The sequence below is a fragment of the Diabrotica virgifera genome, chromosome 5 (assembly GCF_917563875.1).
Source record: "Diabrotica virgifera virgifera chromosome 5, PGI_DIABVI_V3a".
Classification (NCBI taxonomy): Eukaryota; Metazoa; Arthropoda; class Insecta; order Coleoptera; family Chrysomelidae; genus Diabrotica; species Diabrotica virgifera.
The window spans coordinates 5,983,880-6,000,000 of record NC_065447.1 but is presented as its reverse complement, the minus strand read 5'-3'; the positions used below and the strand labels follow the sequence as shown (position 1 = coordinate 6,000,000).

The following is a 16,121-nucleotide window of genomic DNA, read 5'->3' as shown; positions in this document are numbered from 1 at the left end:
AGATACGTGGATTGCTAGGTTATAATTAAGTCTTCACATTGAGAGCAGTGGATGACAACTAAAGTAAAAGTTTGAGAGCATTTCCGTCTCATGCCAGAACGGCTCCGTATTCATTCTCTGTTATTTCTCTTTTTAGCTCTTCTATTCTTTGTTCATGTGCTTTAGTTTCTGATTTTATTGCTACATTTTCAGCTTTTAATTTTCCATTTCCACTTTCATTAGCACTTCATCCATTCTGGGAAAGTTTTTCCGAGAATTTTCAAACTTAATTTCTTTTCCATTTTGAGAACGATTTCAGGAGTGGAAAACGAAACATCAAACAGTAATTAATAAGGAAATGTAATTTTCATTGCACCAACAATTGTGGCTCAATACCATATAAGCATAATACTAAATCTCACTTACCTCTTTTAAGTTTAAGAAAAACTGCTGGATCAGACTTTTCCTTTGGAAATACCAAAAAGTCCTCTCACTTTGGGAATACACGCGGACAGGAGTCTCGATTAAAAATCTCACCGGTTCCTGTATGCCTCTGATGACCAAATCTACAGCCACGGTCATGAACTGCTTGAAATCTTTCGGGGTTTCGGTATTCAGTAGTTCAAAATTGTCTTCCGTTGGGTCCCAGTCGGCAGATATTAACGTACAGTTACGTTCGTGAGAGGCAGCTGCTCCGGAAGCAGTCTGTTCTTGCTGAAAAAGAATAAGTACTATATTATTGGAAATACTGGCAAAATAGCTTCTTTTACTAAGTGAACACCTTGCAAACTGTTCAGATTCGCGATACAGTCGAACCCGCTTATTAGAATATCTGTTAAAAGAATATCCCGCTTAAAGCAATAGAAATTTGAGGTACCAAAAAGTTTCTGCTAGCCACTAATGATCGTTTATTAGAATATCCCGCTTATAGGAATACTTTTGCTTGGCACGAAAGCTATTCCAATAAGCGGGTTCGACTGTAATGATAATAAGCCAAAATGATGAAAAAGTTTCAATTTCTATCATTAAATTGTTCAGTAATGTATAACTTAGCGAAGATATATGCGCAGGAACAAGCTCCATAGACAAGGTAATGGTTAATTATTTATATGGGAAATAAGCCACAATTAAAATGAAAAAAATAATTTTATTAACGTTTCGACGCCCAAATCGGGTGCCGTTGTCAAAATACAAAATATTACTATATTTTGACAACGGCACCCGATTTGGGCGTCGAAACGTTAATAAAATTATTTTTTTCATTTTAATTGTGGCTTATTTCCCATATAAATAATTAATCATAAAAATGCCACAAGGAAATAGCTTCAGAACAACAACAAGGTAATGGCTTATAAATACCTAGGTCACGAGATTCGCATGTCAATCTTCTACAATTATCCAGAAACGAACTTCCTGATGAGTACTACGACATACTAGAACAAATTCCACTAATATATCGCAGTTAATCATAAGCTGCATCCCTAAACGCTGATCCAAGAGCCGTTCCTAAAAACGAGTAACAGGTATCTCCACGTTGGTCTGGCTGGTTGTAAAAGGTTGTCACAACTCTACTTTCACCATCACTTTCTCCTTAGCTTCTGTGCTAACTTAACAGTAATATCCATCCACCTTCTAAGGCCCCCCATTCCACTAGCAATTTTGCTTCTCCACTTGCGTTTACTCTAAAGGTACGATTCCGACAATGGTCCAAGTGGTCCAAAGAAAAGAGTTCACCTTGATATTTGGCAGTTATTATATTTTAAGGGAATGCCGAAACAAGTCGATTTTTATTTTTAAATTACAATTTTTTTATATATATTTCATACGTCTCCATGACGTGTCATCGTCAGTGACGTCATCCATCTGGGCGTGATGACGTAATTGATGATTTTTAAAATGGGAATAGTGGTCGTATGTTATCTCATTTGAAAGAGTGTTCAATTCTCTGTTCAGTAGTATAAGCAATAATATAATTATTTATACAGGGTGGCCAAAAAATAATTTTTGAATTAAAGTAATTGACACAAAAAGAAGAATGTATGTAAGTTATTTAACTCAAAATACATTTTATTGCTGTCATATAATAGAAAAAAAAATATTATTTGGCAAATAAACATTGCTTTTCGCTTAAATTAAATGTTCAAACTGTCAAGAGGTAGGTGGGAGGCTGTTTGTGATTTAATTTAAGCGAAAAGAAATGTTTATTTGTGAAATAAACATTTTTTGTATTTACTGATAGCAGTACAATGTATTTTCCTTAAATTCTAATAGGTAACTATTGCCAAATATCGAGGTGGACTCTTTTCTTTGGCCCACCCTGTATAAATTTGTATTCATTGTGAAATCTGTTGAAAATACATTCATTTTTTATTTCATTAGACAGTTTATTTGAATTTTAATTACCCTGCCCGCAAACGATCAAATTTTGACCATTTTTTCAGGCCTGTATCCTATATGACGTAAGTCTGCAACTCCAAATTTTTACTTCTTATTCTACTTGCTAGGGGCTAACATTCAGCCAAATTTCAAATTTTTTCAACCGTGCCCACCAGGGATATAAGGGGTCAAACTTTGAGATTTTTCAAAAAATTACATTTTCGAGATTTTTTTGAAAAAATTTACTCAAGTCTCAAAGCTCAAACTTTTTTATTTAAAGTATGTACGTATGCCTTTTCCAGAAAAAAAATTACACACCATTATCGGCTTGCCTTATGCTGTTAAAAAAATGCTGAAAATGGAATTATATCAGTTTACCTTTTCACACTTTGAGGTTCATATAAGGCCTTAAGGGTAGTTTGAAATTAAATAATGCTACAGGAAATTTTTTTAGAGCATACTTTTCTAAAAAGTTTGGTTTTTGATTTATTGTTCTAGGACAAACCTCAGTAAAAATATTGGCTAAAGAGCGAAGCCATGTTTTCCGTGAAAATGATCGACACGCTTTAACAAAAGTGGCCGTCATCGGCAAACTAAATTTTTTAAAAATAAAATAAATGCAATTTTTTACTCTCTATAGACTAAGTTTAAAAGGTAGAAAAATAAAAAAATATTAAAAATAGTCAAGCAACCACCTTTGGACCACTTGGCTTGGATTGACCCCATAACAACGTCATTATTTTTACTATTAATTTGTATATTTATTAGCAGCTGTTCGGCAGAACGTCAGTTGCTAATAAATAGAAGATTTAGATAGAAGCTTTTTTAATTAAACGAATATTATTCGAATTAACGAAAAACATTGGTCATTTAACAACGTTTTTAGACGTTTAAAGTTCTAACGCATGCACGGTAAGCTTATTAAAACATCATTAATTGTTTGAACAATAAAAAAGACTTGTTTTAATATTTTGGAAAACAAAAAAAGTGCAAAATGTTGGTAGAATATCGTCGTCCTAATCTGTAAACTGCGTAACTCCGTAATTCTCTGAAAATGAGTTATTACGGCCATCTGTTTGAAAAAGTCCCTATTTATCGTTTAAAAAAGGACACACGTGCATATTTTTACCAGATGAGTAAATAGCGACCTCTTCGTATACACTGTATCTCCCTTGTCACCAAATTCAGTACGAAAATACGTAACTCCCTAGTTTGTCATACCACACGACTGACCTATCACAGTTTAGAAAGTGATATTTTCAAGAAAAAGTTGGTTGTAAGTAATATTAAATACTTATAAACAATATACAAATGAAAAGCCGGGTACACACGTGCCTGTAAATGAGGAAAGTAGCTGGCATTCCAGTTGCTGGCATAAGCCAGTAAAGCCGGAGATACACATGCCTGTTACTAGCACACTGGCATACCATTAGCAAGCACCAGCTACTGTCCCCAAACTGGCATGTGTGTACGTTAACTGGCATGCTAGCTACTCGCAAAGAATTTGATTTTTCTTGCTAGTAGCGTGCTGTCAGATGCAAAGCGCATGCGTGTGATTGTCACTGGCATGTGTGAACGCGCGCTACCTCTACGGACATGCCAGTAGCTAGCAGAGAATTGTCAGATTTGTTATTTTGGAGATAAAAATTAATAATTGATTGATTCGGCCCTTACTTGATGGAAGTTCATTTTATCTAACAATAAAACACTGAAAACGTTTGTTTTCTATACTTCCACAAAATTTATTATAACTATGTGACTACAGCTGTTTCGGCAGAGTGCCTCTCTCAAGTGATTTAGTTTACTATGTGTTTGCCTTTTTAAGTCTCTAACTGAAGAGGTTGAGGAGTGGGGAGCTGTTTGTCTCGAGTTGGTCATTCAGAATTATATCGGTATTTTTTAATTTATTAATTTCCATAGATTCTAATACAGATAGCTTAATATTCAAAATAAAGGCCTTAAGCTATCTTTATTAGAATATATGGAAATTAATAAATTAAAAAATAGAGATATAATTCTGAATGACCAACTCGAGACAAACAGCTCCCCACTCCTCCTCAGCCTCTTCAGTTAAAGACTTTAAAAAGGCAAACACTAAAACTAAATCACTTGAGAAAGGCACTCTGCCGAAACAGCTGTAGTCACATAGTTATAATAAATTTTGTGGAAGTATAGAAAACAAACGTTTTCAATGTTTTATTGTTAGATAAAAATTAATCCTTTTATTTTAAACTTGTTTTAAAAAATGTTTCGTTGGGGTGGTGAAAAAATCATCAAATTCATTTCTATTTATAGCTATGTAATTAGAGTGTATTTGGAATTTACCTCATTCATCTCCATATAAAAATAAAATAGCCCGTGACAATGCTTATACCAAAATTCAAGAGGAAATGGGTCGGATTCATTATTAAAGTTCTAACAATTATCCATGGCCATAAGCAATATTTGCTTGTTAAATTCATTCCGAATACCTTCCATGGATCGCCTTTTTTGTTGGAAACTCAAAAACTTTTAATTACAAAACAAATACTTTAGTTTCACATGGAAACTACTCGATTATTTACTAGCACTGGCATGTGTAAAAATCTACCCTTTTTCGTCTTACCAGTAAAGGCATGCGAGCTACTGGCCTGCCCATTACTCGCAAATGTGTTTTGTGCATGCCAGTCACTGGGATGTTAGCTAATTTCCTAATTTACAGGCATGTGTGTAGCCGGCTTAATTGGCATGCACAAAACACATTTGCGAGTAATGGGCAGGCCAGTTGCTCGCATGCCTTTTACACATGTCAGTGCTAGTAAATAATTGAGTGGTTTTCATGTGAAACTAAAGTATTTGTTTTGTAATTAAAAGTTTTTGAGTTTCATGGAAGGTATTCGGAATGAATTTAACAAGCAAATATTGCTTATGGCCATGGATAATTGTTAGAACTTTAATAATGAATCCGACCCATTTCCTCTTGAATTTTGGTATAAGTATTGTCACGGGCTAAGGGAGCGTTCAAGTATTACGTAACGCAGGTTGGGGGGCAAAAATCTTCAAAAGTTGCGTTATGCAATAGTTAAACGCCCATTACAGAGCGTTACGTAGGGGGGGGGGGTCAAAAATCTTTAACAATCGCGTTACGTAATACTTGAACGCTCCCTATTTTACTTTTATATGGAGATGAATTAGGTAAATTCCAAATTCCCTCTAATTACATAGCTATAAATAGAAATGAATTTGATGATTTTTTCACCACCCCAACGAAAAAATTTTTAAAACAAGTTTAAAATAAAATGATTAATTTTTATCTTCAAAATAACAAATCTGACAATTCTCTGGTAGCTACTGGCATGCCCGTAGAGGTAGCGCGCGTTCACACATGCCAGTGACACTCACACGCATGCGCCTTGCATCTCACAGCACGGTACTAGCAACAAAAATCAAATTCTTTGCGAGTATGCCAGTAACTTACACACTTTCCAGTTTGGGGACAGTAGCTGGTGCTTGCTAGATACTGCTATGCCAGTCTGCTAGTAACAGGCATGTGCATCTCCGGCTTTAGTGATATGTGTATCTATAAAATACTCCTTTAGCATCATATCTTATAAAATGGGAGATACGTAGTATTCGCATTAGTCATATTTAGAGAGAGTTTTTTGTGTCTCCTGTAAAATTTGGATAAATGGAGTTACGCAGTTTACATATTAGGTTGACGATATAGGAAAAGCTAAAAAATGTACAAATATGCTGACAGAAGCCATAAAAATATGAAAGTGTAGTAAATGTTGACAATGATGTTAACAAAGAAATGTAAAAAACGCATTATATCCTTACCATTTCTAACAATCTCATGTCAGAATGTTTGACGTGTCTCCCGGCAGCCACTAAGACTCCAAAGCAACGTTCGATGAACAAATGGGGACCATTATCCGATACCTGTCGGATGCTTAGACTCAACTGTTTTCCTACGTTCGCTTTCAGCCTAAATCCGTTCTTATCTTTGCCTACTGTCGAATAAGAACCCTAAAAACAACAGAAATTAATTACTTTTCCACTAAATAAATCAACAAATTTAATAACGTGATATTATTGAAGAAATGCGTCATTTTTTCATATTAAATGAAATGTGCTAAGTGTCAAAAAAAGTATACGATAAATATATTTATCCGCTTTTATGTGTTTTTTTATGTGGAATGCGATCAATTAAAAAATTTCAAAAATTCATACGCATAATTGAGGCTTTTACAAAACTTGTCTATTTTTTATAGAGCCGTCAGTTGAGTGTACATAACCTAAAAATGCATTTTTATTTCTGAACTTTTTTATTTTGTGTACAAAAGTAAAACAAAAGAAATATTTCTGATTTTTTCCAGATTTTTGCGTAAGGTGGGCCACCTTTAAAACCCCAAAGCTATGTTTTTTTAATGCGTCTTCAATTTATATTAAAACAAGCTGAAAATGCGAGCATTATTATAACGAAAACTTTGTTTATTTACGTATTTTAATTAATCATTCTAATTTAAATGTTGTGAACTATAAAGGTACTTTACTCTTGATCGATATTCATATTTTATTCATATTACCTCGTATAAAATTAATAAAATTTGATATATGATGGTTGCATCATAAATCTTAGACCATGAAGAGCTTTTTATGAAGAATAACTTTTCTTCACCAAATTAAAAATAAAAGAGTTATAAATGAAAATGTTGTTGGTGTCCATAATTTGAGAAAAATCTTCAAATATTTTTTCCATTAAAAGGATGCAATTGCACATATCAGACCATAATTTTTTTATTCCAAACAACATTTCATATATTCGGTTCGCTAAACTCAGATACAACTGGCTAGTGATTTTAGTCAGTAATTTTACCAATTTGCCAAAAAAAATAATTACTAAATAGTTAATAATTATTAAATAATTACAAAAAACAAAAAAATTACCTACTCAAATCACTAGCCAGTTGTGTCTGAGTTTAGCGAACCGACTATAATAACAATTTTCATTTCATAACAAATGGAACAGTCCATTTATCATTAGGTACTCTCATTAAAGGGGAAGCCGTGTGCTCGTATAAACCTTATTAAAATTGTTAATAAATTATTGCTTTCAAAATATACTCAAATTGTATTTTTGAACATTGTATTTATTTTATATAATAATTAAATTCACTATCAAATATCATTGATATTTTATTAATATTAAATTTAAAATTTAGTTTGACATTCGCGAAGTGTCAAATTCAAATGTAAATAACCTACGCTTTGCTTAACAAATTCAGATTAAAAAAACTAGCCTACTTACTAGCAACGATTTCAGCTGACGATGACGTTTAGTGTGTCGGCAGAAAATAAAAGGATTGTGAGGTAACATTTTAGATTTTGAGGTCGATTATCTCGAAGACGGTTAGAGATATCGAAATGCCGTTTTCAGATTTGGATTCAGAAGACAAAACTACATAGGAATCCATCGATAAATCTGCTCTAAGTATTGCAGGAGCGGCAACTCAATAACACACAGACTTTGCGAATTTATAAACGAAAAGTTTTCGTTGAAAATATATTATGAAAAAGAAAATTTTCAGGTCTCATACAAGCAACTAAGTTTTTCGAGAGTTTTGACTGGATTTACTTAACTGTTTTACCTTTCCAAGTCATTAAACAGCATATTTTTAAAAATGTTATAAAATATCATGAGACGACCTATTTATAATTTATATTTTATCACTTGTCCATGGCAAAAAAACACAATATACAAAAATTAATAAATTCTAATAAACATACGTAGGTGTTTACCTTTTTTGTCACTCAGTAAACAATTATAATTTACACGAAGAAATTTACTTTTATTTTTGTGCATTGTTTTGTTTTTTTTTTACAAAAATGTTTAAGGCGTACCTACCCCTATTTATACTTTTATTAAATTATATAAACACTACGATAATTCCATGTGTTTACCTTGCCATCATCTTCTTTTATCTCTAGGTTAACCTCGAAAACATACAACAATATCCTAGCTTCGGAATTGGTGGTCATCGAGCCGGTCATAACGTCTCCGCCAGACGTTATGGAACTACTCATTGTACTCACGGATCTGGGCACTCTCTGGAAAGCTGTTTCAAAAAAACTACATTTAAAACTACTGTTTAAAAACTACGTGTTAAAAAATAGAAGTGTTTACATACTATGTAGTAGTTAAATACGGGGACTGCTTGGTAAGTTATTTATGAAGAGGATTGTTCCGTGTGGGGTATCTGCGAGTTTCTTTAGGTAAATATCCCTATGTTCGCAAATATACAGTACCTAAATCTTTCAGCAGGACATATTATATAATATGCATTAAGCTAAATATGACAACTGCGCTCTCTCGATGACACTGGTGTCGTCAAACCCCCACTTTTTTACGTTTTAGTATCTATTTTACTTTAATTTTTAAAATATTTTTGAAGTTATACTTCTTTAGGCGCGATTGAGAGTAAAATTTCATAATTCTGCGCGCATGCGCACACATACAGTAGGGTATAAACGTTATACGGGATCTGATTGGGCGTTAAAATCATCTGTCAATAATTGTTCAATATGGAGATTTTGCATAAACAAATTAATGTTGTGTATATTAGTTTTTATTGTTGTGATGGCAGAGAAAAATGCAAGTTTATAATATTGTAGTGACTTTTTAAATAGTTTTTAAAAGCGACAGGTACGTAATAATTGTAAATGTTTCAGTATCCTAATAAAACATTTCATAGGTAGGACATACCTATTTGGAAAATTTAAAAAGAAGCTACTAAAATAGTATGTAATGCTTTGATTTACATAATTTGATCACCATCAAAATTTCTATCAATATTCACCTAATATATTGTTTTCTTACTCTATGTTTTGTTGTATTCTAATATTTCTTTCAATTCTAAATAATTTCAATTCAAAATCAAAATAATTTGGTTAAATTCAGAACCGTCAAAAGTTTAATCCGTTTAGTTAGTTGATCTTCGCACATGATGACACATCGATTCCGTGGGTAAAAGTTTAAGGTGAATGTCAATTACATCTTTAACCCTGTTTCAAGTAACTAGTGTCGATGTACACTAGCCCAGGGGGACCGACGGCTTAACGTACTCTACGAGGCACGGTGAGACGGCTCGTGTCATTATTGGAAATGAAAATGGTTTGGTTTTTTTCAGAAAATACGTATTTAGTTAAAATTTTTTCATACATTGTTCAGAAATCATTTGTGGCATTTTTCAATGTGTTTGTTTGTGTGTGTTTTATTCTTTTATTATTTTAATTTTTGGCACTATTTTAATAAAAAATTTTGAGAAGTAGTAAGTATTAAAATTAGTTTAATATTTCAATAAAATATAAATAAACTGTTTAAAGCATATTAATTTCGTTGAAATCATATAATAGAAGTATAACTTCTTACGTGCGTACAAAGTACACACACATTTTTTTTATTTGAAAACTAATTTCAAAATTAAACAGACATACAGTAGGAAAAATGAAAGAATACCCATGCGTCATCGACGATATGCATACGAATCAAATCAAAAATTTCTAGTCAAAACAACGACTAAACTAAGTTAATACTGTAAAAAACGGATGTGACTACTACCCCACCGTACGATTTTTCGCTACGTAAATGTGTCAAAAATGTTTTGTGATGTTATTCTTTTTCTGCTAATACCCATCTAATACCTATATATTTATTGGTAATAAATGTTACTTTAATTTGTTGACTCTAGTCAAAACAACGACTAAACTAAGTTAATACTGTAAAAAAACGGATGTGACTACTACCCCACCGTACGATTTTTCGCTACGTAAATGTGTCAAACATTTTTTGTGATGTTATTCTTTTTCTGCTAATACCCATCTAATACCTATATATTTATTGGTAATAAATGTTACTTTTACTACCGTAATTAATTATTTGATATAGATTAATAATACAAAAATAATGAGTACGCAAATATAGTTTTATGAATTTCTCCATGTTAAAGTTGCCGGACGTAAATAGTAACAGGAATTTAAAAAATGTCGTTTATGTCGGCTGCATTAAGTGACTTAAATGAAAGCAAACTTAATGAATTCAGATCATTTTCCAGAAATTATCTGCAAATAAATGTACATTCGTAAAAATATACTAATCTGTAATTTTATCCACTATGATTGAAAAGTCAGAGTAATATGTACACGTTTGGCAAACTCATAGACAGAAGTTAACCATATTGACAGATGATTACTTACAAATATTATTGACTTGTTTAATTAAATAAATACTTACCAAACTTACCTTACTAAAATATCAAAATAGCTTTTAAAAGAACTGAGTTTATTTAAGTAAATACGACTGATTATTAAAATTTATAAACTCTACCGAACCTAACCCAGTTTCACTGTCAAAGTGACAGAAATTGAATCTATCAGATTATAGTTGACCAGCATGATAACTCGAATAGTAGTTTATAGGGCTTTTCATCGATTGTCATTTGTTTCGAGCTTCTGTCATGTGTCACATAATATTAATATATCTACGTCATACGTCTCTAGTTTGTATCATTGTTATATACCAATAACGTATGACGTAGACATATTAATATTATGTGACACATGACAGAAGCTCGAAACAAATGACTGTGAATGAAAAGCCCTATACAATCATTATCTCTACTGATGTTGAATGTTTTTCTAAGAATGACATTAGAAGTACAGAAATAGTAAAGTGTGAGTTTAAATTTTCTACTAAATAATTATAACTACGTTGAACAATTGTATCGCCGTCTCACTCTGTCAATTATAAATATGTAACTGCGTATGTCTTTGATAACGTTTTTGCTTAGTAGACAACACTTAATAATCTATCTCTCTCGTTTGTTATTTATAGAAAAAGGCAGAAAATCCAAAATATGTGCTTGATATGATCGTTCATGGGTATTCTTTCATTTTTCCGACTGTATTTTTTCCATTCTCTCAGGCCGAAAATCAGTTACTTACTACATTGTCATGTTTTGACGTTTGTTTGTGTCAGCCGAAATTAGTACTCATTAACTCTCTTTTGCCCAAACGAAGAAATCCTCAAACCATGATAATTTCTTTTTAGCATTTTATTGTTTCAGGGCCCAGTTAAGCAAAAATCATATTTAAAATTATTTCCATCCCCCCTTCCTCTTATGCTGCCTAATGTGTACTGGAATTTTATAAAAGTATATTGTAAATAAACCAGAAAGTATTAGTGCCTAAAACTTGTGAACAATTAAACTTAAATAACAGAATAATGTCACTTAAATAGGTTTTCATAAAAAAATTTTATTAGAATAGTAACAGTAGGTAAACTGAATTTAACCTTCCGATGACCAACCTTTTCTGTTACACGGATGACCAAGGGGGGGGGGGGAATGACCCCAGGTCAAAAATGTCAAAAATGACAATTAACAAAAAAATGAAGTTTTTTTTACTTTATGTCATTCAGCCAGTCACAACATGAGTATTAGTGTCATGTGTAGTGTGTATGTTGCGTAAGTGTCTTGTTACTTTGTAAAGTCGACGTCATTAGCGTAAAACTACTTGGAATTACACATAATAGACGGTATTTTACTAAACATCAACTTCAGAATATATTTTTTATTCGTAAAATATAGGGAATTTTTTTTATTTCAAAATATGAGGATATCTAGAATGATATTAAAGTCAAATAAAAAATAATGAGTTAAAAATTGAAAATACTTTTGAATTTATTAAGAAAAACATCGCTGGGGTCACAATTTCTCCCGCTTGGTCATCCGAAGGTTAACGCTTGTGTTGATGTCATGAAAAACGCGCACACTCACAGAACAAAAAAATAAATCAACATAACTTAATACTTTGAAACCGTTTAAATCAAACAAAAATAGCCAACTGTATAGAGAAAGGACGGCTGATAGTGACAAACAAGGTTTAAACTATTGAAAAAGCCCGCAATATTTAAAAAACCAATTATAAAGTAATGTATCTTGTGAAGTACATTGGGCAAAAGAGTGTTAAAACTCATCATTAAACGTCAAAACATGACAATGTAGTAGCTGAATATTTTTGCCTGGGAGAATGGAAAAACGTCTGTTTAATTTCGAAATTAGTTTTCAAATAAAAAGTATTTTATAAATTAAAATAAAATAGATACTAGAAGTTAAAACGTCTGGGCCTCGATTTTTGACCCTTCGCTTCGTTATCGAACGTATACGCTTCGTATACTAAACATATACGAAGCGAATACGTTTGATAACGAAGCAAAGGGTCAAAAATCGAGACACTGGGACCTTGATGAAAGCAGTGTCGTCGAGAGGGCACAGTTGCCATACTTACCTTAATGTATATTGCCTATGTACAGCTGAAAGATTTACATACCGTATAATAGAAAACAGCTTTCAATTGCACGAAAATTACTCCTATTCAACATACACAAGTCGCTTAAAACAAGTTTTTATTTCTTTCTCCGGTGACCTTACAAAATCGACTATGACTATTTTTTAAAATATAACTACACAATCCTTATAAACTGTGACATCCCAGGCGAAAGTCATAAAATTTAATTGCTTGACACGCCGGGTTCTTCGAAAACCACTTCACGCTGAATTAGGGACTTTTTTAAACACGAACACTTCCACGTTACATAACAAAAATGACCATCTACAAAGTATAAAAACCCTAATAGGGAAAGTAGTGGAATACAATAAACCTTTAGTTCTGGTTTTTATCGATTTTCACAAAGCCTTTGACACAGTTGAGCTTAGCAACATATTACAGGCGCTTAAAGAATGCAGGCTAGATTATAGGTATACAAAATTATTATGCAAAATATACTTACAGGCAACAACCACCGTCAAATTACATACTAACAGTAATCGCATAAAAATAGAACGGGGGGTTAGACAAGGAGACCCAATGTCACCTAAACTTTTTAATACGGTCTTAGAACATGCTTTCAAGAGTTTGGATTGGATGACAAAGGGAATAAAAATAGATGGAGAATACCTAAACAACTTACGTTTCGCCGATGATATAGTCATAGTAGCTGAGGATCTAGGTATGGCAAGAGAGATGGTACAGGAATTCGTTGTGGCTACAGAAAATGTAAGTTTAAATATAAACTTCTCAAAAACAAAAATAATGACAAATTTGGTACCCAACCAGAATATTAGTATTGGTGGGAGAGAAATAGAACTCGTAGATAGATATAAATACCTGGGACATGAAACTACGATTGGCAGGGATAACCAGACTCATGAACTGAAGAGAAGAATCGGCCTTGGGTGGGCAGCATTTGGAAAACTGAGAGAAACTTTTAAAAGTGAGTTGCCCACATGCCTAAAGAGAAAGGTATTTGATCAGTGCGTCCTCCCAGTCTTGACGTACGGATCAGAAACACTTACCTTAACTAAAGCCTCGGCTACCAAACTAAGACTAACGCAGAGAAGAATGGAGCGGTCAATGTTAGGAATAACTCTGCGAGACAAAATCAGAAACGAAGAAATCAGGAGAAGAACAAAGGTGACTGACGTCATGAAAGGATAGCCAGGTTGAAGTGGAGATGGGCAGGACACATAGCCAGAATGACAGATGGGCGATGGACAAAGAGGTTATTAGAATGGAGGCCAAGAGAAGACACGGTCAACCGCCTACAAGATGGACTGACGACGTAAGAAAGCTAAATAAAAAATGGATGAGAACGGCGCAGGGTAGATGGGGTTGGAAACGAGGGGAGGAGGCCTATGTTCAGCAGTGGACTTTTGAGGCTGGATGAAGACTTCCACGTGTATACATAATGTATTTACATGTATCAAGCGTTCACTGACTTAAAAAGGATGGTCCAAGATTTCCTCGAATAGCCACCACCTCCTTCTTCATGTGCCTTGTCCGTTCCGAACGTTGGCAATTAGCATGGCTATTCTAACCTTGTTTACGGCAGACCTTAATAATTCGTCAGATGACAATTCGAACCATTACCGCAAGTTTTGGAGACTTTGGAACTTTCTTTTGTTTGTTATAGTAATTCCTACCTCTCTCTCCTTACTTATCCTCGTTGGTCACGTGTTCGGTCCATGATATACGTCCACTTTTCGAAGGCCTTTACTTTTTTTCATTAATGTTTCGGTCATTGTCCACGCCTCCATTCCATATAACAAAACCGGGAATACATAACATTTGAGAAGTCAGATTTTGAGAGGTGGAGTGAGGCTGTTAGAGGTGAAAATTTGCTTCATGTTAGTGAATAACGCTCTTGCTTTTCTATTCTTTTACGTATCTCCTTCGCTTGATCCCAACTTAAATTAACTGTTCCTAAGTACAGTTAAGTCCACGAGTCTTTACCCGTGCGTCATTAATACCTGGCGAGATAAAACACATACTTTTTATCTAGCATCATTCTCTTCCACGCATGAAACTAATGACAAACCAGCTGCCGCTGTTATTAAGTAAAATCACATGTTATTTTTATGAACGATCTAGACTCAGTGCATTGAAAGACAGGTACAAAGAAAGACGATTGGGGATGTTGTCACATATTTTAAGTACAATTTCTGACGTTTGGTTTGTTTACTTTGTGACTGTCAGTTTGTTGAATTTTTTGCTGTTGTTTTGTTGAATTTTTGCATTTTGAAGTTTTTTATAGTATACAAACAAACAGTTATTTTCACAACTAATTTTATATTGGAGTTAGAAATTTTATAAGTTTATGATATTTTACGATTAATTTTGACAAAGTACAAAGCTAACCTCATTGACAGAGTTAAGGAATGCTTGTGTTTAATGTTCCGCCAAAGTGAATAAAATATCAAAAAGAAAATATGTTATTGAATTTTTTTATAAATTGTTTATTTATTTATTAATCAATGATAATAAAAGAATTTATTAAGCTACTTCAAATGTAGCTGTAATTATGCACCAAAATTTTAAAGCAAAACTGAAATTTGACATTCTATTTATTTGATAACGTCAAATTTTATACTATAACCCGTGATCGGAATAATATCCACTTGCCGTTGCGTTTAGTAAATTTCCAGAGACATGTTAACCGTAGACAACGCATACTGAGTAAAAAAGCGTAACGCGCGGCAGTCGATCGGTGGTCTATCTATCTCTTTTTACTAAGCGATGCCGCTCTATGACGGACAAAGATGGCTAGAGCACTCAAAATGAATATTGACCAATGGCGTCATTGATATCGGCGTTACACCTCGATGCACAGAGCGGCCCATAGCTGGCCTAATCTACAAGTTATTATATCTATGTAAATTTCCGACTTATTTCGTATGCTTTAAATGATGACGCACGGGTAAAGACTAGTGGACTCAACTGTAGATGTACGAATCCGCGTGTTCAATTATTTGATTGTCTAATATCAGTTGTCTTGGTCGTTGTTGGCTTTTGCTTTGCTTACTAACATCCATTTGGTTTTTGCGATGTTTAGTTTGAGCCCGTATTGTGCATTTGTTCTTTGTATCTTACTCAGGCAACTCAGCTGCTCCTCAAGCAGGAATATGGCACAAAGCTTTAAACAAATTAGGCATGAATTTGTACAAGGATAAATCAAAAATGATGATCATAGCGAAAAACAGAGTGGATATACAACTCCAGATTGAAGGAACAGAAATCAAAGAGGTGAACACGTTTGAATACTTGGGTGACAATAGAAAAAATTGGCAGGCAATAGGAAGAAAAATAATCAAAAAGAAAGAAATAACAAAACAAACTAAAACAAACGTTGTTAAGGCTATACCAATTCTTATGTATGGGTCATGGGTGTG

The 16,121-nt window shown here is 33.3% G+C and overlaps 1 protein-coding gene across 5 annotated transcripts in view; it reads right to left on the bottom strand.

Moving 5' to 3' along the window:
* The window catches only part of LOC114341352 (rab GTPase-activating protein 1-like), a 121,895-nt gene that overhangs the window by 82,556 nt on the left and 23,218 nt on the right, over positions 1 to 16,121 (bottom strand). For all 5 annotated transcript variants that reach the window (XM_028292311.2, XM_028292438.2, XM_028292172.2 and 2 more), the window contains exons 6-8: positions 8,299 to 8,453; positions 6,175 to 6,363; positions 406 to 693 (exon numbers count right to left, since the gene is read on the bottom strand). In XM_028292311.2, coding sequence (XP_028148112.1) covers positions 406 to 693; positions 6,175 to 6,363; positions 8,299 to 8,453 — 632 coding nt within the window. The remainder of the gene's footprint in view (positions 1 to 405; positions 694 to 6,174; positions 6,364 to 8,298; positions 8,454 to 16,121) is intronic.